The following is a 27,294-nucleotide window of genomic DNA, read 5'->3' as shown; positions in this document are numbered from 1 at the left end:
ATAGTTCATAAATGTAGCTATACTTAAAACCTGAGACTTTTTATTTATTTTTAATTAAATTCTGATGCCATTTTATTTAAAAAAGTTGTTCATTTTGACAAATGTTTTATTTTATACAGATGTCTTTGTGGAAAATAAATTAAGTTCCAATAACCCTTTTCGCACTCTGGAACTGTGCATGTGTGACCTGTGGGGGGTCATAGGTTGAGAGGGTTATAAATGTAAACACACCTGTTCACTCTGTTGATATTTCCAACCTAACAGTGTTTGTAATGTTATTCCAGAGATTGTTAGTGTTTTAATTATGTTCATATTATTAATATTACACATATTCAGACTCGATGAGGTGTTCAGGGTTTTCCGTTGATGCCAATTTCGGCCAATCTGAGCACTTTTAAAAACCGATGGAGGCAGCAGTATCAAAGCAAGGCAGTCCCCTCGCTTCCACACCGGTGACCCCTGGTGAATAAAAACACTGACTACCTGGTTCTCCAGTGGGTGGATTAGGACTCTACCTGGGAATGATGCACTTATCCAAGCATTTTTATAAACAGTATCAAAGCAACAGACCTCCTCTGTTTCCACAGTCCTTCTACAAGCTTTTAACTTATGATTGTTATGTATTTTCCATTTTTACCTTTATTGTTGTTGGTTTCTTTTTCTGACTTGTGTAGTTGTTTTGACAACTGTAAAGTGTTTGAGTTTTTGAAAAGCTCTTATAAATAAAATGTATCATTATTAATGGTGGGACAAGCGAGAATTCCGAGTGTGAAAAGGACAGTATGAGTTCTCACTTTGAAAAGTTAAATTAACGAGGTACATCATTCACTAACCAGGGGCATGATTATTTTTATTAAGCTATTATTTATAATTCAATTTACAAATTTGAAGGAAGTACACAGGACGGACACTAAACAGGCCGATAAGTGAAACATTTTTGAAAAGTCAGGAAAAACCAGAATCTTCAGCCCGTGTAGAGGGCTGCAATTATCGATTATTTTAGTAATCGATTATTCTATCGATTATTTTAGTAATCGATTATTCTATCGATTATTTACATTTATTAATTGGATAGGTATTTTACTTATATTAAAAAACTAAATATCACGACTTGAGAGCATATTTTAAATACGTATAAAACAAATTACCACAATTTTATGCTTGCAAGAACATCAATACTGAAATGTCCTTTTTTTTCCTACAGGAGAGCAGTCGTTTAAATAATAAATAAATAATAAATACCTGAGTGTAGCTGAAAACTGAGTTTAAAAAAACAATACAAAAATAATTGGTGTAAGTATGACAATTGCACAACCATTGACATCATTTTTATTTTATATTTATACTGCCTTATGTCAAAACTGAAAACTAAAAAAACCTCAGGCTCAGCCTAAAACAATAGTTTAGGATTAAAACTCATAAGCACAGTAACAAAAGTTACCATTGGAATGAAAGTACATTTTGTGGAGTGCATATGAACAATGTAAGTAATGAATAAGAATACTGTTTTAAGAGGGTAAAAATGTGTGTGAAGTGGGTCCTAGATGGTAGTTCATATCGAGGACTGAAGTTGGTATCATTTGCTTGAAGCCCTGCCTCAGTCACTAACATAGTCAGGATACTGTTCGTATGTCCTGCTGCTTCCTGTGGTGTATGTGGACGGGTTATTCTCAAGAAGCTGTCTGTACGGGCTGAGATCTGCTGAATGAAAGGAGGAAAAAGTGTATATATATATATATATTACACACAATATAAGTGTACTTCAAAGTTATTGTTATTTTTAATATCGTGATTAGTAAATATGTATCTTTCATTTTCAAAATATAAATGAAAAGCTTTAACTAATTGTATCTTTTATGGCTTTAAATGAACTGTTAAGATCAGCAGCCAGCATGACTAGTAGATTATTAAAGTTAGCAACCAACCAGATTTTCCACCAGCTACATTTTTTCCATTGTAAATAAACTACATTATGAGCCACCGAATAGATTTAAGCATTCATGTTTCTTTAAATAGTTTTTATTTTAATTGATTGCAGAAACACATTAAAATGGTAAAAATATAAACATTTAATTTAAAAACAATGTTGTAACAATGCCTAAAAGGTGTAATATGGAGCTTAAGTGTGTCGGTGAAGTTAACCTTTTATAAAGTATATTATCATAACTTAATAACTTAATAAACTTAACACAGATGAAAATTGGATCCTGGAACACTGAAGTTAAAAAGATAAAATAGAAGTAATCAGTACTAAGAATTACATGTACAGTGGAGAAAAAATGTTTTACGAGCATTCATGCTTAATGTAAACAAATCCCACTCCCCACAAACTGTATAGTGAACATTTTAAAGATGAACAAATGATCGAATACCAGCCAATCACAACCTGACGTCATATTTCTTCTGCTTTTCAGATCCTCTTTCACCTTCATTTTCCCCTGAGTCAGCAGCAGCCTTCCTTTTTTGTAGTTCAGGTTTTTCAAAACCCGATAAATATCTCCACATGTTTGTTTTTCTAACTAATTTTACAACTTAATTTCAGCTCCTATTGTTTGTTTTGCGCCGTTCGGTTTGTCTTCTCCGATATCAAACCACAATCACCCTAACATAAGCACATAGACAATTGTTGTATGACACGTCAATGTGCCTTTTACCTTGTTTCTGGTTGTTTGGTTGTTAGATTTGCTGCTAGATGCTTTGTTGCCAAGTGCTGCTGCATGAATATCGTGCTACGTCTGGCAATGCACACATTGTACCACGTCTATGTTGTCAGTCTTTTTTCACTTAAAATGCTCCCAAACTTTTGACATTTTCTGTCGTTTTCATTGCTCCTTCTTGTTTTCTCCATCTTTCTCCATCATCGCTGTGCACTATTCCCAGCAAAACTCAACTTTGTTCCGACATGCCCACAGACGGCTTCGCCACTCTAGCCTTGCCCCGCTTCTGTTTCCGGCTGCTGCCGTGTGGAAACAAGCTCCACTAAAATTACGGGCACTACGCGCCGTCAGATTTTAATTGATTTTAATCCACCACATTATTTAAACGAGTCATTGAGGCAACAAAATAGTAATCAAAGCTTTTTTCTTTTTGAATTCATAGATTTAATTGATGAATCGCTAACTCTGCATTTCACATGAATGCGACCAGATGAAATTTTCACTCGCACACACTGACAATATATTTGCATATGCGACCATTTTGGGCGCAGTCCCAAGCACTGTGTCTGCAACGGAACCACGTCAAGATTTATTAGCAAAAATAAACATGGGGGGGTGAAAGTAACCAATAACGTTTTCCTTTGAGTATTGTTTAATTGAACTACTTTTTACTTGGATTTGACTATTTTATGTATGACTTACTTGTACTTCGGTACAATTTCAATCAAGTAACAGTACTTCTACTTGAGTAGGCAGTACTCTTCACATACCCTTTACACCTCTGGTGACTGTATGCTGATGATAAGTAATACTACATCATTAGTCTAAGGTTGTGTTTACATGTCTGAGGCGTTATGTACGCTCACTGTGCTCACATTTAAACACATGAGCTCCAGAGGTGTAGAGAGTACTATTTCCTACTCAAATAGAAGTTTTTCATTTTGGCAATATAGAAAATGACAATATTGCTTATGTGTGTATATATATATATATTATTATTTTTTTTTTATATAGCTGACTTTGTTTTAAATTACTTGTTTTAGGAGTCGTGACTTTCACTACTTCTCAGAACAGCATGAAAAACACAGTTAGATGGATTTCTGAGTGCGTCCTAACCCAGACCTCCCCCTAAACAAGCCACAGTACAGAACTCACTCACACATGCTGTCCCTTACATGAGAACAAGTCAAAAGTGGCTGATATTGTGCAACTGTTTAATAAATGTGCTTCTGTGGCATTTTGCATCAGCAAATTTAACCCAGAATTGTCTTTCTTCATTTTAATTGAAATTATTGAGAACTATATCATATATCGCCATTGTGTGAAAAAGTATTTAGATTGGTCTATATGGCCCAGCCCTACCTGCATTACGTCCAGGTTTGATGGGAAACCCAGTCAAACTCCTGGACAGGACGTGAAGTGGGACATTGGATGTCACCTAATAGTCTCAATGGATGTAACGAGGTTAAACCAGACGATTTAGGTCCAGATAAAGACAACTACCACCAAAGGTTGTGACTTTTTTTTACACTGTATTGTTTGTGTTTAGCTGTAACCTGGGTAACATTTAAAACTCTCAGCTTGTGGATCGGTTGCTTTGGTGTTTGTTTTTAAATGAAAGCATGGGTGGAGCCTCTTTCTGAAAGCGCCTCCGTTTGTTTCTTTATTCATGTTTTAGGTTCAACTACAGGTCGACTCACCACCTCACGACCAATGGCTTCTATGAGTTCCTCAACTGGTTTGATGAAAGAGCGTGGTACCCTCTGGGCAGGATAGTCGGGGGAACAGTGAGTATTACCTTTTACTGCTAGCCTCTCCAACTACAGTCTTTGGCCGTGTTGTGAATGTCACACTAACGTACTACTCATACTAAGTCTGATGTCATAATCAGTATGTAGTGCATTCACATTAGATAGTATGAGAAGATGAGCATGCAAGAAATACCCGGATATATGCGATATCGGGACACACTAGTCATACTCAACCTCCCCACCATGCATTGCGAGCGGAATGTTAAATGGTCTCAAACATCCTCTTTTCAAAACAAAAGCATATTTTTTGTCTTCCAGTAAACCCCATGTTGGGTTATGACCCCAAGGTTGCTCTAAACTTTTTGTTTGATTCTGATTTATATCTAGGATAACTACCTCATGTGCATTTAAAACAACATGTTTGTATTGTTTCACAGGTATTGTTCAAGGTTTTACAATAAGATAAGATTGGAACATTCAACATGTATAATGTCAGTTTGAAAAAGGCTTTTTAAAGATCTGTGATTGGCCATTAAATTGCTGACGGTGCAGCTCTAATCCAAATAAATGTGAAGTCTGCAGAAACCTTTGAACGATCTGATGTTTATTGTAAAATTGTAGTCGTATGTGGAACTTTTTTTACAGTGGTGTGTTTTGTTGTATCAATAACATAAACGTTAACGTCTTCCCCTTGCAGTCCTAATGAGCTGCTCTATGATTGGTCGGTTGGTAGCAAAGCCCAGTTTTTCAAAAGTAATCAGCTCGTAGTCTGGATAACGGATTGGATCAAATCTTGAAAATGGGTTTTTCAAAAGATTAGATCATGTAATCCAGTCTTGGTTTTGATCCGGATCAAACCTTACGTTTGGGATTGTCAGAATTTTTTAGTTGGATTGGGATTACTTCGATTCAAAAAATCTGGATTAAACTGATCCAATCAGAATGGTAGATTCATGCGTTCCTTGTTGCACATCCTGTTTGCTGGTTCTCGTTCTGGTTTTGTCAGAATGCAGGAGGTTGCTCAGGGTCTCCAAAGGCTTGAAGCTCCTTCATTGTGTGTGTGTGTGTGTGTGCGTGTGTGTGTGTAGGTTTACCCTGGCCTGATGCTCACTGCAGGCCTGATCCACTATGTGCTTCACTTGCTGAACGTCACCGTGCACATCAGGGATGTGTGTGTGTTCCTGGCCCCTGTGTTCAGCGGCCTCACCTCCATCTCCACCTTTCTGCTGACTCGGGAGCTGTGGAACCAGGGAGCGGGGCTGCTGGCGGCCTGCTTCATCGCCATCGTTCCTGGATACATCTCTCGTTCTGTGGCTGGTTCTTTTGACAACGAAGGCATCGCCATCTTTGCTCTGCAGTTCACCTACTACCTCTGGGTTAGACACACACTGTGGTCACATCCCTTTGTTAGTCACCACGTCCAATTGGAGCTCATTTATCACTGTTCATACGATCAGATCAGATCGTACGCTACGAGCACATCTGACGCCAGGTCTGACCTTGTGTACACAAATATGAGTGCAAATAAAGCATTAAACAAACCCCAGCTGTCATTTCAGCATAAGCAGACACCTTCAGAACAGATCAAAGCAGATTATTAAAACAAATTAAACAAAATATATATATATATTTTTTTAAAGCCCATGTTATTGCTGAGGAGGAGACATAGCATAAGGAACAATTGTTTCAAGTTTAATAACCAAACTCAACCAAAGAAAAAGGAAAAGAATGATGAATAAAAGCATGAAAATCATATTATGGGCTGGGCGTGTTCAAATTTAAATTAGTGATTTAATTTAGGAACGGTCCCCAAACATTTAGGATCTTTGATTCCAGTAAGTTAATTTAGTCTCTTATTTTTAATGTTCACATACAAAGATCCAAAACACTATGTTGAGGAAGTTTACTTTGATCTCCTGACATGTTTCAACTGTCAACTGCTGGTCTTCTTCAGAGGTGTCTGCTGATCACTTTGATGTGTCAAATGTTTGGACACAGTTTTGTACATGACTTCTGCGTAATAATTCCGGCAAACTTTTATTATTAATTAGTACAATTTAAACATGTCAAGAGATCAAAGTAAACTTCCTGAAAATAGTTAATCTGAATAAATGAAACCATAACACATTGTTTTGGATTTTTGTATGTGAACTTAGGACATGATGGTGATTTTCAGGACACATTGCCTCTCATTTATCCATCGTTTGTACGTTCAGATCTGAACGTACGACGTGCGTTTGACCAAATTCACGCAAGCCCCAGTATTAATTAGTTCTGACTTGATTTTACGCTACGATCAGATCTCACGTCTGGTCTGACCTCGCGTACGCAAACCTGCGTGTGTGGATTTGTGGTTCAGTACAGCCTATAGTGACTAAGACTGAATATAAAGTATTTAAAAGGGGGTATCATGTTTTTTCAGGTATATAGTAGCATTCTATAGCATACCCAAATAACTATGCTACACAAATCTTTTGAGAAAATGCAGCAAATATTAAAAAAAAAACTTAAAAGAAATTTCCCACTGTAGCACATGGTTCATGATGCCTCGATTTTTCTTCTGTCTCTTTAAGAAACTTAAAGCTTGTCTGACACGCCCATAAACACTCCCCCTTCAGTACTTATACAAACACACATGGATGTTGTTTACTTCTGTTTTTCTGTGCACTGTATTTGGATACTTTCTACATTTTTATATCGCTACAATACTCTAGAATGATTATCAAAGTGAGGAATGCTAACGTACGGACGGAGATCTCTGTCACCGACACACACGCTTACCCATGCTGCTGCTGCTGCTGCTGCTGCTGGCGCTATAGTCCAGAATAGGGATCACATTGTGTCTGTGTACTTTGAATCCACTTTCAAATAAGCTCTTGTTTTAAAGCAGTCATTTTAAAAGTCAGGAAGCTACTACGATGAGCAGAGTAAACCTTATCGACACGCACGTTACCTCTCAGCTGTTTGCTGTGACTGCAGCTGTTTTGATGTCGCTGGAAGCGGGGGAGGGGTACAAGTTTTATTTACATTTTTTATTTTAATGTGTACATCAATGGGTACAGACAACATACGCCATGGGTTTCTTACAAAAGTATTTAAAATAAGTAAATGAAAAGCTAAATCTGCAGAGGTGGGCTGAACTAAGGAAGAGAACATTGGAGGGGGAGGGGCTCTGCTGTGGAGCAGTGGGTGGTGACGAAAGGTGCGAGGCATCTCTAGGAGGTGGGGGCGTTCCTAGGAGGACTCAGGCATTATTACACCTAAAATGGATGCCGTCAGAGCTTTTAAAGATTACTCAAACATACATGAATGAACCAAGGCAACACTCAGGCATGTTTTTAATGAGGGAATGACATAGTAACATGATATAGTAACAAGATATATAATACCTCCCCTTTAAACTAACATAAGAAGACACACTTTTCTATATCGCGGTTCTATATGAACAGAGGAAGTATGTGACATGCGCACAATTATTTTTTCTGGAGTTATTGCCCTTGTTTCGTTTTTTTTACTCTGTTCGAGGTATCGTCAAAGGGGATGGCTTTTCTAAGAAAACGGTTCAGATAGTTAATAATTTTATATTCTGATGTGATAATCTTTTCTTATGTATACATCTAAGTTCTTAGATTTAGGACATTTAGGAAAAGGTTGTCAGTTATAATGAGAACCAATCTGGTGGGGGATGTTGATGACTGTCTTCTGGTTTTAACCTGTTTGGTACAACATTGCATTGGTGAATGGAGCGAACACGGACTTGGCAGAACAAACAAACAGAACAATTTCAACAGGAAACGATTCTAATCAATTCCATAACTCAAAATATATTTTTACTCAACGAAAAAAAGATCAGTTAGGCTTTACAGCAGAGGATGGTAACAGCGTACAGAAACACAGATTAATACAGCCCAGCTAAACGTTAAAAAAATAAATTAATTAATTAATCCACAACTTAAAAAAAATTGTACGCACGGTGCGTACAGGATTCCAGCTGGCGGCGCTAATGTGGTGAGATGAATGTTTCATAAGTCGCACGCTGGTCCTGTCGTACCAGGACCAGTGTGAACTCAAATTTACACCCGTTTTCACGTAAGATGATGAATGAGGTCCAATGTCATTTTGCACTGGGTTTATTGTTCAGTAATAGAGAATGTTTAGCTTCATTCTGCTCTACTTCCTCTGATGCTCCTCCCACTTTATGTCTGTGTCCTTGTTAATAATAAATGTGTGTGAACTGCAGGTGAAGTCGGTGAAGACGGGCTCTGTGTTCTGGGCGATAGGATGCTGCATCTCCTACTTCTACATGGTGAGAACCTGCAAACTCTACTGCTCACACACTTTCTGACCTTTCGTTTACCAGGGTTGGGGTCATGTGTGTTTTCAATTATCTATGTTCAATTACGATTACAGTGACCACCATTTTTTCCAATTAATCTGAAAAAAGTGTGTGCGTGCGCATGTTCCCTGATAATTTCAACACAACCCACAAAACACTTAAGAATTATTGATATCTTTATACAGATACTAAGAGGTTGGTTTTAGCCAATGAAATACAGCTTTTGTCTTTGGTGGTGCATTGTGGGGAGATGACTGTGATCATCATGTATTCTAAATGTTTACAGCCCTCTGTCAGTGTCTTGTGCTCTTGTTCAATCTGTTCTTTGACAGGTTTCAGCGTGGGGAGGTTACGTGTTCATCATCAACCTCATTCCTCTCCACGTGTTTGTCCTGCTGCTCATGCAGCGCTTTAGCCGCAGAGTTTACATAGGTGAGTGTCACACGCACACACACACACACACACACACACACACACACACACACACTGTAAAGTCATATAATTGCACAGGTGTTTGCTTTTACTGGAAAATGAATAAAGTACTTTTTTTTTCTTTATTAATGTCTGGTGACTACCTTGTTGACCATTTATGCTCTGGTTAAACGGCCTTTGATTGTGGCTGGTGTATTAATCCTCCAGTGGGGGGCAGCAGGGAGCAAAGATGGAAATCTGAGTTATGAGACCAGGAAGTAACAGGAACATTTTTTTAATTACAATTATGTCTTCAGTTATCCATGTTCAATTACAATAACGTTGAATAGCATTTTTTCCAATTACAATTATTATTTTCCTCCCGGAATCAATTACAATTAGGTTACAATTATAGATGACCCCAACCAAGCAGGAAAATTATCTCTCTACCTGACCAACATCATGAAAATTAACATCATGCTAGCAGCTAAATGCTAGCAGCTAAATGCTAGCATCTAAATGCTAGCTGTGAAGTAATAGCAGTTAAATGCTAGCAGTTAAATGCTAGCAGTTAAATGCTAGCAGTTAAATGCTAGCAGCTTAATGCTAGCAGTTAAAAGTTAGCAGTTAAATGCTAGCAGCTAAATAGTAGCAGCTAAATGCTAGCAGGGCTCATCAAATGTTTGTTCCAAATGTTGCACCATTTACTGGTTTTCCAACATCATGAGATATATTAGCGAGAAGCATTGTTGGAATAAAGAAATAATCTAACACACACACATCCTTACTTTTGGTTTATTTACCTAGTTACTAATAACTGGAAGTGAATATTCTGCTGATTTGTTTACAGACTAGATATTTTTTTTCAATAACAAACAAACAGAATAAATCTTTTTCTTAATTCTCCTCTGTTGTGCTCTTTTACTGTTGCCGTCACAGTGGTCAGATGTGTGTGTTTATGTGACCCAGTCTTGGTAATGGTTTTATTTCTGCAGCCTACAGCACCTTCTACATCATTGGCCTGGTCCTGTCTATGCAGATTCCCTTTGTGGGCTTTCAGCCAATCAGAACCAGTGAACACATGGCAGCCGCAGGTCAGTCGCCAACATCCAATGATCACTATTTGATAACTCAACTAATGTTGTATGTTGACTGTGTGAGGACTTTATGAAGGACAGTGGATTCAATGGGGTTAGACCAGGGGTGCACAATACGTTGATCGAGCATGTGTGCTGCAAGACTTTATTAATGAATGAGAATGGCACCGCCTCATATACCAGAAATTAAACCTAACAGTTCAGATTTTGACCTCACTTTGAGGGGGTGCTAGCGTACTAATTTTGTTTATTTACAACCTCCAATAATAAGTAGAACAAGAGCCTCCTACACCCACCTGACCAGGTACATTAATTACCAGCTTCGTCAGACAACCTACGTTGACTGGCACCGCTAGATGTGAGTTTTATTTTGGGTCTTTGATGAGAGATGTGGGATGATCTGAGATGTTGTTGGAAAACAAACTGCTGACACAGTTTTAGTTCTGCCATCATGAAATGGAAAGGCTACATTTTACTCCTTGTATTTTACAAACTTTATTTTCTAAATATTTTTCTTCATTGTATTTTATTAATATATTTTTATCAAACTCTTAAGTGTTACTGTTTCAATATTATTTTTGTATTTTCACACTTCACATGTAAACATTTTCTTTTTCTCCACTGTGTATGATGGAGAGGGAGATTTTAAATGTTTTACTGTTGATTTAATATTCTTATTGATTTTTAAACTGTTAAATGTTTTCTGTTGCACTTTTTAATCATGTAAAGCCTTCAAATGCGCTATACAAATAAATTGGCCTTGCTGCCTTGCCTTAGTATTATACAAATAATGAATGATTATTTATGAATTTTAATAGTAATAATAATATTAATAGTGTAAATATTCAAATCTAATTATTAATCATTTATTTCCCCCCCAAACACAGTAGATGATGAAGAGCTGTCAGTGGTGAAAAGTAGCTCTCGAGCTGAAAAAGTGTGTGCACCCCCGGGTTAGACAAACATTCATCTTTATGAGCTAATGATTCACACTAATCAATAATGATGAGGTCATGGGTTTTAGATGTTGTTTTAAAGAAACTTCTTTTAGACAAATATTGGATTTTGCGACTGCTTTCACATAGCTGGAGTGAAGAAAAATACTGGGAACATGTTTACATGCAGTTAGCGTTTTACTTTGAGAGTGGGAATGGGAAGGTGCTAATAAAGTGCTTTTGGCTCTAGTGCTCAGCGCTGGCTTTGGCCTCCAGGAGGTTGAGTTCCAGAGCTGCTGACCTAAAGGAAAGACTTTAAACACAACCTCCAGGAATTTACGGTGTTGCGATCGCAACTATTAATGCAAATTCAGCCAATCCCCTCGAATCACCGCAAACTTCCGCAATTTTAACCAATCTGACTAAAGATTCCGGTCAATTCGGCGGCACACAACGTGGCTGAAGGCTTTCAGCCACCTGGAATCCCCCGGTGCGACCGGAATCATCATTTAGTCTGGTTACAGACTGTGTCACAACAGCCAAACTGACTTTTTTTGAATAGTGGCGAACGTGTTTCTCGAATGCATAAGTTTAATGATCTCCTGCTGCTGTGGAAAGACTTTTACAGAAAATAACCTCATGAAACCTCTACTATTATAGATAATCTTTGATAGAGCTTCATTACAGGTAGCGTCTAAAAACATAGCAGTGGCCAATGTCATTGGTGCTTGCGCCCCCTGGTGGAATCTATTGTTAAACACATGAGACTTTTTTTCAGCAAAAGTGTTTGTAGCAAAAGTCATTCATGAGATTCTCACAGAAAAAGAATCATTGTTTATTTCAGGATTTTTTTTTTTTGTTTTTGTTTCAAAAACTTAAACTAATTCTTTGTTTAATATGCTCTGCACTGGAAACCTTTAAAATGTGATGGAAATAATTCATATTTTGTTAAATTATTGTGGATCTGAGCTCTTTTCTGTTATGAAAGAATTTTTTAGCAAATTGAACAATTTAGACAAAGTTATAGAAAATATTAACGCCTCAAAATGTTGCAACTTTTGCCGCAGTTTTTAGAAAAAGTTCCCACAAAATCAAGCATTTTAGGCCTCAATCATCACTGAAATCCTGGAGGGACTTTTTAAAACGGACTGTGTTAAACATGTTGGTCAATAAGATTTGAGTTTATACTAAAGTGTGTGTGTGTGTGTGTGTGTGTGTGTGTGTGTGTGTGTGTGTGTGTGTGTGTGTGTGTGTGTGTGTGTGTGTGTGTGTGTGTGTGTGTGTGTGTGTGTGTGTGTGTGTGTGTGTGTGTGTGTGTGTGTGTGTGTGTGTGTGTGCGCGCGCGCGCGTGCGTGTGTCCTCTGCAGGTGTGTTTGTGCTGCTGCAGGTCTATGCATTCCTGCAGTACCTGAAGTACAGACTGACTCAGCAGGAGTTCCAGACACTTTTCTTCCTGGGCGTGTCTTTAGCTGCGGGCGTGGTCTTTGTCTCCGTCATCTATCTGACATACACAGGTGCGTCAGCTGCAACTAACGATTATTTTTGTAGTCACCTACTCTTATCCTTTATTTTTTCGATTTGTCGACTAGTCACAATTATTTTCCTGTTTTAAAGCACATATTTTGCACTGCTTTTTAAGCACCTGCTTAAATCCATCCTGTGAACGTGTCCCTGTTGTACTGTGACAGCATGTTTTACACAGAGGAATTAAAGCAATGACATAAAACATGTATTTATACTGTAGTTGTTATATTTAACACATAAAATATAATTGAAATCACAATAAAATCATAAATAAATTAAATATCACAAACTTAGTGTGGGTTGTCGTGAACAAAGTAGTAGTAGTAAACAAAGAATGTAAATAAATAACTATAAAAAGCTGAAGCTAACCTGTAGGTTGTGGAGGTAATGAAGTTTAAACCAATCACATAATTCCTTTTACTTAAATCAAGTCCATAAAATAATAAATATCTTGTTTGAAAGAATCCTTACAAATTAAGAAAAGTCTGATTAATGTTATACAAATCACTAACTCACTGAGTGCAGTGTTAAACATGATTTCAGACGTACACACAGACCAAATAAAACCTATTATTAATTAATATCTATTAGAATCACAGACTGTTTGTTAACAAACACATTTGCATGTGATTAGAAATTAGTGATGTCACTCCTCTCTGGGTCCGTCTACAAACCGGGGCTCCACTGTGTTTCTGTTTGAGGGTACCTCCCTCCCTCCCTCAGTTTATCTCCATCGTGCTTTAATGACTGACAGCAGAACTTCAGAGTTTACACTTAAAGTGTTTTACTCATTTGTTTTTGGTGAAAAGTTCTGAAGCTTTAGAAACTTTAGGTCACGTTAAACTTCTTCAGTGTTTTCCTCTTTCGTCTATTCTTCTTCTTCACTGTTTACTTGCACAAAGTTGGTGGTGCAACACTGTCCCTAGCGGTCAATGTAAGGTACTGCAGCAGGAACTGGCCAGGGGCTGGATTTTATCATTAATTTACTAGATTAAATGACGCGTCAATAATTCAAATTTTACGTCGACAAATTTTTGTAGTTGACATTTTTCGATGATGTTATATAATCATTGCAGCCTTAAAAGTATTGCATGTGATTAGAAATGAAAGATTGTGTAAATATCAGTGGTAGTGATGTCACTTCTCTCGGTCCATGTACAAACGGGGCTCTGCTGTGTTTTTGTTTCGGGGTCTGCATCTCCGTCGTGCTTTTCTGTCGTGCTTTAATAATTGAAAGCTAAACTTCAGGGTTTACACTTAAATTTTTACACTGGTTTGTTTTTGTTAAAAAGTTCTAAAGCTTTAGAAACTTTGGCTTGCGTTAAAGGGGACATATTATGAAAAATGAGGTAACTTGAGTGTCCACCGGCACACAAACTGTGAAACAAACCCATCCAGTCCTTTGTTTGGTGGTCTGTGTAAGTTTTGCAACACAGAGAAAAATGCTCAGTTTCAAATTTTCTCAGTTTGTGATGTCACAAGTTGAATCAGGAAAGAAAATAACCTCCCTTCAGCTAGTCTCCGACACAGAAAGTCTTGGTTGACGTACTACTTTTGGAGAGCCTTCTCCCTCAGGGTCGGACTCAGGTTCATATTGATACGGCTGCATCGCTGTGTGTTCCCCTACGGAACAGAGGGGGGGGGGAGTAAAACAAAGCGCTCTGAAGGTTTATACAAGGTCATAAACCTCTCCTGTTGCTTGATTCATGTTATGTTTTGACCAAACTCCAGAGCAGATGTCATTTAGACCACAGGGAACTGTTTCAAAAGGTGAAAATTGGGTATAATATGTCCCCTTTAAGCTTCTTTGCTGTTTACTTGCACAAAGTTAGTGGGGCGACACTGCCTCTAATGGTCAATGTAAAGTACTGTATCAGAAAGAAAGCAGGAAGCTGCCGCATGCTGGATTTTATCAATAATTTACTAGATTAAATGACGCGTCGATATAAAATTTGCGTCAATGAATTTTTTTAGTCGACATAATTATGTTGACTAATCATTGCAGCCTTACAGGCGTGTAAGGCAGGGGTGGGCGGGGCCTCGACTGTTACAGTTCATCCAAAGTACTATTTCCTCAGATGGTATCTGAGCATCATCCTGTCATCCACTCTGTGACTGTGCTTCTCTTATGATGGATGTACTTCCTGCTGCATGTTGATGGTGTTTTCTGAGGATAAAGACACGGTTTCTAACCCATCTCTGGTGTTTCTTTTCAGGGTACATCGCTCCATGGAGTGGGCGCTTCTATTCCCTGTGGGACACTGGGTAAGTCTCAGAGCAGAGATATCATTGGTTGATGAGGTCACACTCACTTATCATCACCATCATCATCATCATCCATAGTCTGCAGCTGCTTTTTTTTTTAAATGAATTGTAAAACACTGAAGTATGACCTCGCTCACTCAGAACCAAAGACACACATCCCAAAAACCCATAATAAGACCACCCTAAAAAGATATAAAAACACCACCCCAAAAACCCATAATAAGGCCACCCTAAAAAGCCATCATAAGTCAATCAATCCAACCCCCCTGCTAACATTTAACTATATAAAGAAATGTAGTTAAATGTTAGCAGTGGAATAATGGCCCTGATGTCTTTGGGTTAGAGCTCCTCCCAGTAGTAATAAACACTGGCCCTCATCAACTGTGAAAACCGACAGGACCAATGTGTGATTTAAGAAACATTGGTATCTGACCAATCACAGCGTACCAATGATCAGGTGTTGACGAATCCAGCGGCTGAATTCAATCATTTGCTTGAAACACCCTCCTGTTTTGGAGGCCCCGCCCACTGAGGTCAAACAAGAAAGTTAACTTTTCCAAGATGGCTAGGCGTGAAAAAAAATCTCCCCAGTGGCAGGTCAGAGAAAACCTGGAGGTGTACGAACACTTTAAAGTCTATGTAAAGCAGAAGTAAATGTGTCATTGACCACTGAGCCAAATTTGAAAGATGAATAAAATCACTAAGTATATAACATTAAGTCTCAAAATCATGAAAAAACGAGCATTTCTTTGCTCTTAAACGCTGGGGGTGTGTCAGTTAGAGGCATGAAACGGGAAGTGCGCCGCCTTCGTGTATTAACCCTAACCCTGTGGGAGAGAGCAGTGTGAAAGACAAAAAAACTTAAAAAAAATCCAAAAGTGCTCGGATCGGGCCAAACGAGGCATTGGTGGAAAAGTCTGTATCTCTGCCAGGTAGAGTCAGAACTGCGGCCCCTAGAGGTGAAAAACCAAATCACTGTGCAAAAAAGTTGTAATTTAATTGAAAATTTGGCACCAGTGGACGTGTTTTATTCCTGAGTCCGACTATGTGGTATGTTTTCGGCTAGGGGATGAAATGCACTCGCTGGAGGCTGTGGAAGATTGGTTTGCTTCAGCAGCAGGGTTAGGTTTATGCTAATGATGTCTCCGTTATGTAACGTGGCTATGAATTCTGACCCACCCATTAAATCCTGGACACAGAAATTTTAAACACAGTGTGTGAAGCCTAGCTCCACACAACATTCTAAATGGTTGAATGGCTTTTTACAGTAGCACCAGCTAAAAATACTCCAGGTTCTAATGAGAAACCTTGTCCGTGGATTAATGAAGCTATTTTTAGCTTTTGGAGAAGCTGCCGGAAAGTGGAACGGTTGTGGAAAACCACTAAACTCGAGGTGCATAGACTCCATTTAAAAGAAAAGATACTGGAGCTAAATGAAATAATAATGCGTGCCCACTCTGCTTATTTCACTAATCTTGTTTTGCAAAATAAGAGAAACCCCAAGATTTTGTTCAATACTATTGAAAATCTTGTTGCACCCTCACCGTCCCATGTGCCTGTACACACACAGGTGGACTGTAACATTTTTTTAAACTTTTTTGTAAACAAAGTACAAGACATCAGGCCTAGTATCACTTCTCCCTTGGTTAGCTTGTGCACTGCCTCAGCCCGTGTGCTCATGGTCCTCCTTCACTCCTGTCAGCCTGTAGGATGTTCAAGTTTTAGTAGGAAAGATGAAACCCTCATCGAGCACTGTAGACATTGTTCCTACTTCAGTGCTTTTAAATGTTCTTGATGTTGTCGGTCCTTGGGTGGTAAAATTGCTAAACCTTTCACTTTTATGTGGCTCTGTCCCCAGCTTCTTTAAACAGGCTATAGTGAATCCCATTCTTAAAAAGCCAATCTTGATCTGGGGGAGCCTCTAAACTACCGGCCCATATCTAAGCTTCCCTTCATGTCTAAAATTATGGAGAAAGTAATTGCTAAGCAGCTAGCCTCATACATGGAACAGCATGATATTTATGATAAATATCAATCTGGTTTTAGATCAATCCACTCCACTGAAACTGCTCTTCTGAAAGTGTCTAGTAACGTGATGATGGCCGCTGACTCTGGTTGTTTCACAGTTTTAGTTTTACTTGATCTGACAGCTGCCTTTAATACTGTAGATCACAGTAGACTGGTTGATCGACTCAAATCTGAGATGGGGTTTTCAGGTGCTGTTTTCCAGTGGTTTACCTCTTATTTTAATGGAAGAACGTTTAATGTTGCTATTAACGATGTTATGTCTAATATGTCCAACCTGTCATGTGGAGTAGCCCAGGGCTCTGTTCTGGGGCCTGTTTTGTTTTTATTGTATCTGATGCCTCTTGTTCGGTTGATCCGTGGTTTTAAAAATGTGTCTTATCATTTTTATGCTGATGATATCCAGTTGTACTGTTCCTTTAATGACTCAGAGTTTCACTTTTTTTCTGAGTTCTTAGATTGTATATCCTGTATCAAAAACTGATGATCATTGTTCCTGATAAAAAGATCCCTCTAATTAAAAACTCCCTTGGTGATCAGAGCTCATCTGTGAAAACCAGCCTCAGAAACCTTACGGTTTTTTTTGATCAGTCAATGTCTTTGGAGCGTCACTGTTGTCAATTGACTAAAAACTGTTTTTACCACCTGAGAAATATCTCTAAAGTGAGGCATCTATTATCAAAATCAGATCTGGAACTGGTCATACACACATTTATATCATCACGTATTGACTATTTTAATTCTGTTTTTACTTGTCTTAATAAGTCGACCCAAAACAGACTCCAGATTGTTCAGAATGCTACTGCCAGACTTTTAACTGGTGCTTCCAGAACATCCCATATTACCCCCATTCTTGCTACTCTGCACTGGCTTCCAGTTAAGTTTCGAATAGAATATAAAATATTAGTTCTCACGTTCCGAGCGCTACATGGTCAGGCCCCTAAATATATCTTGGACTTGTTGTGGCCCTACACATCAGGGCGAAACCTTCGGTCTTCGGCGTTCCAGGCTATAGCTCCCAGACTCTGGAATAACCTGCACCAGTCTCTGAGGGAGCTCAGCTGTGTGGACACTTTTAAAAAAACTGCTGAAGACTTTGCCTTTCAGAAAAGCTTTTAGTTACTGGATTTTTATTATTATTGTCTTTTAATGTTGCTGCTCTTAAGATGTTTATGCACTTTCATTATTCTATTATGTTGCACTGGATGGATTTGTTGCACATTTTTACCACAACTCTGTATAGCACTTTGTGATTTTATCTGCAAAAAACGCTTTATAAATAAACTACTTACTTACATGTTTCAAAGGTAGGGTCGGCGATTTTCAAAAGTCAGCATGATTTTGAATGTTGCTTTCCCGACGGCTCCGCCTTAACCCCTCCCCCCACCCCTCTGTGCTCCATCTCACTCACATGCATGCTCACAGCTGCTGCAGTAGAGGAGCTCAGCGCATCGATGCGTTGTGTAGAAACTTTGTTGTCTCATGTCTCATTTAGCAGTAAGTAAACTAGGAATGTGCGATATTTTACTGTTTATGATTTATCATCAAAAATATTCTCACCGGTAAGAATATGTCATCCCACGATATAAACGATAAATTCCCATGTCCCTCAATTTAGCCAAGAATGCCCATAAAAACCGTGTTCCACGGGCCAAAACTGCCCCTGTTTGTTGTCAACTTATTATTCTCTGGAGCAGAACGCTGTTTATGGGAGCTCCGCAGCGAATCCTCCGTGGACGCGGTGTTAACCACGCCTCCCTCCCTCAGCTCTCACACCCACAGACGGCGGTGCTCGTCATGGCTACCTGAAGCTACCGTGCTGCGATACATCATGGACCACTACTTGGTTAAAACCAGATAGCCATCCAATAAAGTGAACCAGTCCAAGTTCCTCCGTCAGGTCCCCCCAAAGTTTCACAAACACGGGGACAGAAATGAACCCGTAGCAACGATCATGAACTGGAAACTCGACTAAAGCTAACTATGCTAAGCTAACCCACCGACACAGACCAAGTACACGTCTTACTGTCATAAAACCACAGAGAGCCATCGATTTGTTTATGGTCAGATTTAACACTTTTATGGAAGAATAAAATCTAAACATGTCACACGTTGTGTAAAATAAATGTTAGCATAAAAACTAATGTCACTATTAATCCGTCCAAACTTTTGAAACGCAATATTTTTTTATTGTATTTCACGTGTTAACAGACAAAGCTGGTCCCATTAGACTAATGTAACTATTGTGATTATTACACTAAATATACTGAATGATTAAATCATCAGCTTGATCTGGTTTAATAATAGGAAATCAGAGATATTTATCAATCACAACTCATAAGATGAATGAAACAAGATTCAGCAACAGTAAAAACACTGATGGAGTTATTTTTGCTTTTCATGTGCTTTTTTTTAAATAGAAAATAATTTCATTTTAAGTGAGGAAATAAATTAATTTCGTACAATGACACTAATAGTAATCCACATGCACTGATATATTCCGTAAAATATCAGCTCATGAACTCTTTGAGTCAGCAGTTATTGTAGCCTTTTTTAATATGTCTGGTGTTGATGTATTCACATGTATTTGTGTTTGTAAAGAACCTGTTTACACTTTAAGTTGGGAATTGTTTTATTTATTTATATTTTTCTTCATCATGATGTTTATCGTTATCGTGATAAATACCAGAAATTATCGGGATAATTTTTTTAAAGTCCATATCGCCCATCCCTAAAGTAAACAATAAACTTTACCATTATATATGTTAAAAAACGTGATTAAAGACTAATTTTTAACTCTGTCAGCAGTGACGCGCTTTCAGTGTGTGTTTAGAAAATGGCTAAAATTGCTTCACACAGTCTTAACTTACAAAGATGTAAAATTCTCCTTTTTCAATCATAAAGTCACGTATTGTTTGGCCTCTCCAGCCTAATTTATTTAGAAACGCTGTACAAAGCTTTCTATGAGTCATAACTTAATAAAACGTTACTTTCTTCATTGATATGTAACGTTCTTCTTATATTGTCGTGTGTTTTAATCCACAGTTATGCTAAAATCCACATCCCCATCATAGCATCAGTGTCGGAGCACCAGCCCACCACGTGGGTCTCCTTCTTCTTTGACCTTCACATCCTCGTGTGTACCTTCCCAGCAGGTCTTTGGTTCTGCATTAAAAACATCAACGATGAGCGAGTGTTTGGTGAGTAACAGAAAGTACTGATGGTTCTCCTGAGCACCAGGCAGATGGTCAATAAACTTCAGTCTACATTTCCTTATGTTTCAAACCTGCTTCTTTGAGTCTCCTTCAGACCTGCATGATGTTCTAAATGCTGAGGAATCCTCTGACGCTCTTTGAGCTGCTGGATGTGTGAAAATCACTAATGCTTCTTTTTATAAACACAGATCAGATTTACCAGAGGTGTTTAGTAACAAAGTACTTTTACTTCATAGCTTTACACCCCCTGGTATATCTAGATATAGAGTAACTAAACCCCAAACCCACGTTTTTCTGCTGAATACATATGTATTTGATTATTAAGTAGTGCTGTTTATTATCCTAGACCCACTCTTCACATTTTAGTAAAAATAATTAAATTTTGTGTATTTTGTTGTAAAATGTCAGATATACTGCCCTTTAATGGTTGAACACTGGCTATTACAATTGAATTTTGGTGAAACGAGAGATGCACTGAATATTCAGCCGAATATTGCAAAAAAAGCCACATTCGTCTGTTACGGCAGAATTTACGGTTGACCTCATTTGAGACATGATTCATTGCTCTGGTTGAATGATAGAATCCAGGAGAAGCATTGATGATTTAATAAAAAATGATTTTATTCTAAACTAAATAAAAGAATACAAAGTGGAACAAAGTGAAACAAAATTAGCGTCCGTCCAGGCGGACGTCCAAAGGAAGTGCCGCGCCCTGCTCCAACAGTTTCAAAGCTTAAGCTTTTTATACAGATAAGAAAAGGTCCCAACAGTGAGAGACAAAAGGGAGGGAGTCAGATGCCCATAGTGGCAATGTTGGAGGATGATGAAGATGTTATGAGAAGGTTTGGCTCCAGTCTTTATCTGTCTTGATAAGTGTGTACATCAGTGTATGGCCTTGGCAGAGACTGTGCTGCACTGAGAATAATACGATCTGTACTGTTTAATCATGATTCAGCTGTTCAAAAGTGTAAAGATTAATGGAGTCGTCATGTATTAAAACATGACAAATTGTACACATGAACATACATTTGAGGATATGATGATGAATATAAAATTTGCCATGACATTCCCCACTTTTGGTCGCCTCAACGACCAAATCAAGAAACAAAATTATTATATTCCACCTTTGCTGTCTGTCAGGGTTAACCATTAGCATCGTTATTGTCATACATTGGATATATTCTTCTTTTGTGAGGCACAGATATATCAAGAAAAATGTGGAAATAAACTTCTTCATCATTATTATTAATGGCATGAATCATCAAAAATCATCCTTTATTGCATCTAGATAAGCAAAAATCATCATTTGCATCAAGGACATCACTCGTCTTCATCGGCTGAGTTCAGTGGTAACTGGGGTAACCAATAGCTCCCTCAACCTAGCTATGAGCATTTGGTGTGGCTTATAAACAAAGCTAGGCCCTTGTTCTAGAGAGTTTTCTTGTGTGTGTGTGTCTCAGTGGCCTTGTCGGTTCCCCCTTCATTGTTCGGTCAGCCTCCGTCTTAGCATCAGCTGGTCTCGGCAATCATCTTGGATCCATGTCGCCCGCTGTGCGACCTTCACTGCCGTGTGGGTCGTTCATTTCGGTCGGCGTTGTAGATGATTGGTTGTTGTCTGAGGAAGGGTAGTCTCCACACACCTGGCAACCTCTCTTGGGATCGGAAGGTACCTGAACAGAAGAGGGGGAAAAACACCGAAACAGAACTCTTGGGATTGGCTGGTACCTGAACACAGGCGCGATCCCACTACTGAGGCTTTAGCTGGTACCTGGTACCTGGTAGGCTTTAGCTGGTACCTGGACAGAAGAAAAAGGGGGTGGGGGGGAAAAACACCCAAAATAAAATAAAATAAAATAAAATAAAATAAAATAAAATAAAATAAAAAATAAAATAAAATAAAATAAAATAAAATAAAAAATAGAATAGAATAGAATAGAATAGAATAGAATAAAAGTTTAGGGGTGTTAGGTTTAGTTAACTAACTAAATGAATAGTTAGTATGGCCAGGAAGGCAGAGACAGGTCAGAGGTCAGGATCTGAGAGCTTTTCAGATCCTAAAAGGTGCTGCTGCACAATCACACAATGGCTAGGTGTGGGTTAGTGAGCTTTTAGCCATGCTAGCTCTGTAGCCCATTCGCACGCGAGTGGGAAAATATGAGGCTGAAAGAAAAGCAGGAAGTATTAATTCAATTTTCTTTTCCTGGAGTAAGAAGAAGCATAGCTGGAGTTGCAGTGATTATCTGTGGTACATCTACTTACCTGGTGAGAAGCAATTTGAGAACCACTGTTTACAAGGACATGCAAGTCGGACGGAGAAGGACATGCAAGTCAGACGGAGAAGTGTGGAGTGTGATTACATGTCTTCTCAAGATGAATACATACAATTGGGAGACATGGAGATGTGAGAAAGCTAAATGAGTTTAACTAAATAAATAAATAATGTTATTTATTTATTTAAATTGTTTGTTTCATTTTTCGTTGCTATCTCTTATTTGTGAAGGAGAAATCTTATTCTATCCTTTATTTATTCTGAATAATGTTAAAACTCCACACCTATTCACATAGCCTAATTCTTTTATAGAGCTGAATTTGTCAGTTCATTTATTTCATTCATTTCCCTCATAATTATTATTTGAGATGTAATTTACTTAATTTTGAAGGTCAATTGGTGGCAAAAGTGTCTCCTATTCTGTGTCTGAACCAGAGTTTAGCAAGATTATTGGCCCTTTAAGGTTAGACAGAATTAAAGTTAAGTTGAGTCGAACAATCATATTGTCTTTTGCTCTCTGTGTTTATCCCATTCGTAGGGGTGACGAGCCCCAGCACGGTTTGGAGAGCTTCCTTAAATGCTTGGAAGTTACTCAGCTTTAAACTATCTCTTATTTCAATCAATTATCAAGAATTTCAGGAGGACCCTTTTTTAAATCTCAGGCGACCCAGATTGGGCCACCAACCCAATGTTGAGAACACTTAATTTTTCCCTTAAAAGTGTCTAAACCCAGTGAAGGTGTTTTATGGTCTTGCACGCTAAGTGCTGTTGGAACAAGAAGAAAATGGTTGGAGGGTTTTGGGGTATATTATTTTCCTATGATAAAATATAAATCAAAAATCAGAGGGACGTTGGCCCCTCCCTTCCCTTTTTTACATAAGAATACATTTGGATTCTTAAAACCATATGATAAATATCATTGGAAAATCACTTATCTGATCATTTTGGATGTGTCTCCGTTTTCCTCTCTCTTGTGTCCGCCTGCCTTTGTGCCCTCCAACCTCCTCGACCTCCTCCTCCTCAGCCTTAAAAGGTCAAAGCCAGGGTCAACTGTACGCTCCTTTTGGAAATTTGAAGATCTGTCCCCACTTTTGCAGTTGGATTGGAAGTCGCTGTAGTCTCTGGAATAGATATTATGTTAGAACATCCACAATATGTCATATTGTCACGTGTCTATTTCAATCTATTTCCCCTTTGTTTCCCAGTTACAGTTATGGACAATACTTCCCTTTAATTCTCATCCTTCATCATAAGAGCAGTGACCAGGCATGGCGGCTGGGGGAGGCAGGATCGGAGTCGAGAAGGCGGTGGCATTCTGTTAGGAAACACTCAGAAACAGAAAGAGAGGAAACCATTAAGACTTAACTGGATAATTTAAAAGATCTCTTTTCTTTAGTTGGATCTGATTCGTCTCCTTTCAGCGACCTGTATTTTGGAAAAAGCTACATAATAACAACAACTAAGACGAAGACATAGACAAGTGCACACCACAACGAGTATACACATATAACAACAAAAAACATGGACACTGAACATGAACAGTAAGGTCAGTCAAGGTCAAAGCCAGTCATTCCACTGAAAGTGGTATCATATATAAAAAAACGTCGTTTGGTGTTTTTAAACACCCAGAAAAAAAAACCCTTTAAAACCTGGTAAACTTTTTAGAAGGCCCAAGGCCTAAAACCATAGTTCTTTTAACAAGCAGCAGTGTTTTCTGAACACCCCACTACATAATTGGCAAAAACAGGGAGAAGATCTAGTGCATCAAAACCCAGGAGGAAAAGAAGGTGAAACAGAGGAACATGTGTGGTCAAACAGCCATTCATCGGTCAATCACTCAATGACACGTCCACGGCACATTCGCACTCACTCTCAGGCATACGTAACGTGTCATCATTCAGTCACTCATGCACCGCACACGTTCATGCCTCAATTTTCACGTCCATGCATTCACAAGGTTTTGCTGCAGTGTCTAAGTGGAATATAGGTCTCATCTAACCCACCAATGGCGATAGCCAGTCCACCTCGTCTCTCGGGGTCAATGAGCTCTTATTGCCCCCCCATGCTTGGCAACCTTTTAGTGTTAATTAATTGCTTTTTACTGGTATCGTCTGATTACTAAGAGGTACGCTCCTTTTTACTTCCGCCTTTGCGGAGTCTACACTTAGATTATTGCCCGTGTGGTACCGACAGTCTGCTCATCTGCTGATCAGGCAGGAATCGCACGGCCGTGTCTAACTCAACAAACTCAACAACTCTCGACCTCCGGCTTTGTAAAAGATAAAGCTGGGGAGAACTCTCAACCTCCGGCTAAAGCTCAACAACTAAAGCTGGGGAGAACTATGGGCACAACAACAACTCTCGACCTCCGGCTAACTGGGGAGAACTAACCTCCGGCTAACTGGGGAGAACTCTCGACCTCCGGCTAACTGGGGAGAACAACTCTCTAACCTCCGGCTAACTGGGGAGAACAACAATAAACACCAACTCTCGACCTCCGGCTAACTGGGGAGAACAACTCTCTAACCTCCGGCTAACTGGGGAGAACAACAATAAACACCAACTCTCGACCTCCGGCTAACTGGGGAGAACAACTCTCTAACCTCCGGCTAACTGGGGAGAACGCAGACTGTCAGGACTTTTATTGGGCATCTCTAAGATTGGACGGAGCACGCAACCTCTAATAACCCTCACTCTAAGGGAACGTAGAAATTTGTTCAGAACGGTCTTCGGTTACCAAGCATGTATCAAATCAGGTGGACCGCTATCCCCCAAAGAGCGCTTTCCCTAGCAAGGTTTATCCTTTTTCTGCACATTAAACCAGGACTTCTTGTTTGAAAAGTAATTGCCTATGTACTCATAGCAACTAATGGGACATTTTTTCTCAGGAAAAATTTGGTACCCCCCCATGCTGTCGAGTGGCTTTGGGCCGGCCAGACAGTCCGACGCGGTAAGGGGAGGCGCGCAAAATGAAAACAATGAATGTTGAACTAGGCTGTCTGTCGCAAGCAGCTTCAAAAAGGGTAAGGTACAGATTGTTTACGAGGGTATCGGTCAAAAAATGTCAAAATTTAAACTTGTTGAGGCTGCAGTCCTCAATCTCTGTCTCAATTTTCCTGAAATTGAGTAAAAACAAAAGAGAAAAAGAAGAATCGTTCAGAAATAACAAAGGAGAAAAACGTGTGAGCTCAAAAAAATCATGGCCAATAAAAATTAAAACTTCAGCTCCAAAAGCTGAGGCAACAGAGGGCTCTGTCTTCAGCGGATGTAACCATATCTTGCATTGTGGGGGGCCTCCCCTCAATCAAGAAAATAAATGAAAGAAAAGCAAACAAAAACAACCTTTTAGTAACACTATTTTCTTCCCCTTTGTTTGTTGTTTTCTCATAAAGGCCAAAGCAGTGTAAATAAATGAGCAACATAATGAATAAAAGCAAAGATAAATGATGGGCACACTTGATCTCATGTGGCAAACAGAAGGGTTCTGTGTGAAGTTCTGTGTTTCTCATAGTTATGAATGTGGGTGTGTGACTGTATGTCTGGTCTGTCTGCGTGTGAGAGAATAAATGAAAACAAAATAATCTAGTGCACAGTCAGAAGATAGAGGGGTTAGTATTGTGCGAAGGAGAAGCTTGTTGGCTATTTGCTAGTTGTCCCCCTCCATGCCAAAGTTCAAGGCTAAAGTGATTTAGCTCTGTGCGTGCGCGTGCCTGTGCGTGTGCGTGCGCACTACCACCAAAGGCTGTGGTGGACTTCTTGTGGCTTGGTATCCTTGTGGCTTTTGAAACAGTGTCTTTTTGGTGAAGATTTCCAGCAGACGTGTGACCAGTCTGCAGTTGCTGCCCATCATTCAGGCAGTAGTCGTGGCGTTTAACTCGCAACTCATTGGTGGGGGGAGTGTCCACTCCGACGCCCACAGGTTCTTTGATGATGGGGCATTGGCATGCGGCCCATTCGTAGACGATGAAGAGTTGACTTGGGACTGAGCGAGTTATTTCAGCATTGCTTTGCTGAATGGGAGTTGAGTCCTTGAGTCCTGAAAGGTCACACACCTTTGATTGTCCATTTCCTTCTGATGCTTGGTCCTTTGAATGATGTTGACATTCCATTAGCGTAAGAGTTGAAGGTGATTTCATTCTTTCATTGAAGATGTCGTTTCTTCAGGGGGCAACCACAAAGCCAACAGAAACTAACAATTTAAATAATAAAAAATGATAATGATGGTAACAGTAATATTAAAATAAAATAAAATGAAATACTGTATTCATCATAGTGTGTGTTTGAGTGTGTGTTGCCCATCAAACATGAAATCAAAATAAAATTTAAAATAAAAATAAAAATAGTGTCTGTGTGTAATGGCACTATTCTATCGGCAGGGGAGAAGTGAGAAATCACAATGTTGTGTCACAAGTGTGTAGTGCACTAAACTCTCTCTCTGTTGGGTGTGGCTCTCTGTGCGTGCGCGTGCCTGTGCGTGTGCGTGCGCCCGTGCGCGTGCCTGTGTGTGTGCTCTGTACGTGTGTGTGTGTGTGGGTGTGTGGGTGTGTGTGTGTGTGTGTGTGTGTGTGTGTGTGTGTGTGTGTGTGTTCACACGTCTGTTCTGAGAGAAAAAAAAACAAAAAACACAGCAGCTCACTGCGAGAGAACAACAAAACAAAAAAACCCAAAGCCGGCTCTCTCCAAAATGAGAGCCTTAAAGCCAAACAACTACAAAAAAAAAGAAGTAAAACTCACTGAATCATGATCTGAGTTCACATCATACCAAGATTGTATATGCGTATGCATTTGTTTATTGGATTCTTCATCTGT

The 27,294-nt window shown here is 39.0% G+C and overlaps 1 protein-coding gene across 1 annotated transcript in view; it reads left to right on the top strand.

Annotated features, from left to right (window-relative positions):
• The window catches only part of LOC114477963 (dolichyl-diphosphooligosaccharide--protein glycosyltransferase subunit STT3B-like), a 50,466-nt gene that overhangs the window by 5,908 nt on the left and 17,264 nt on the right, over positions 1–27,294 (top strand). The window contains exons 2-9 of the mRNA XM_028470700.1: positions 4,336–4,444; positions 5,497–5,784; positions 8,649–8,714; positions 9,077–9,176; positions 10,151–10,249; positions 12,555–12,701; positions 14,928–14,976; positions 20,047–20,201. Coding sequence (XP_028326501.1) covers positions 4,336–4,444; positions 5,497–5,784; positions 8,649–8,714; positions 9,077–9,176; positions 10,151–10,249; positions 12,555–12,701; positions 14,928–14,976; positions 20,047–20,201 — 1,013 coding nt within the window. The remainder of the gene's footprint in view (positions 1–4,335; positions 4,445–5,496; positions 5,785–8,648; positions 8,715–9,076; positions 9,177–10,150; positions 10,250–12,554; positions 12,702–14,927; positions 14,977–20,046; positions 20,202–27,294) is intronic.

Source organism: Gouania willdenowi, chromosome 16 (genome assembly GCF_900634775.1).
Source record: "Gouania willdenowi chromosome 16, fGouWil2.1, whole genome shotgun sequence".
Lineage (NCBI taxonomy): Eukaryota > Metazoa > Chordata > Actinopteri > Blenniiformes > Gobiesocidae > Gouania > Gouania willdenowi.
Note: the sequence above shows the minus strand (reverse complement) of the source record. Positions and strands in the feature narration are given on the sequence as shown.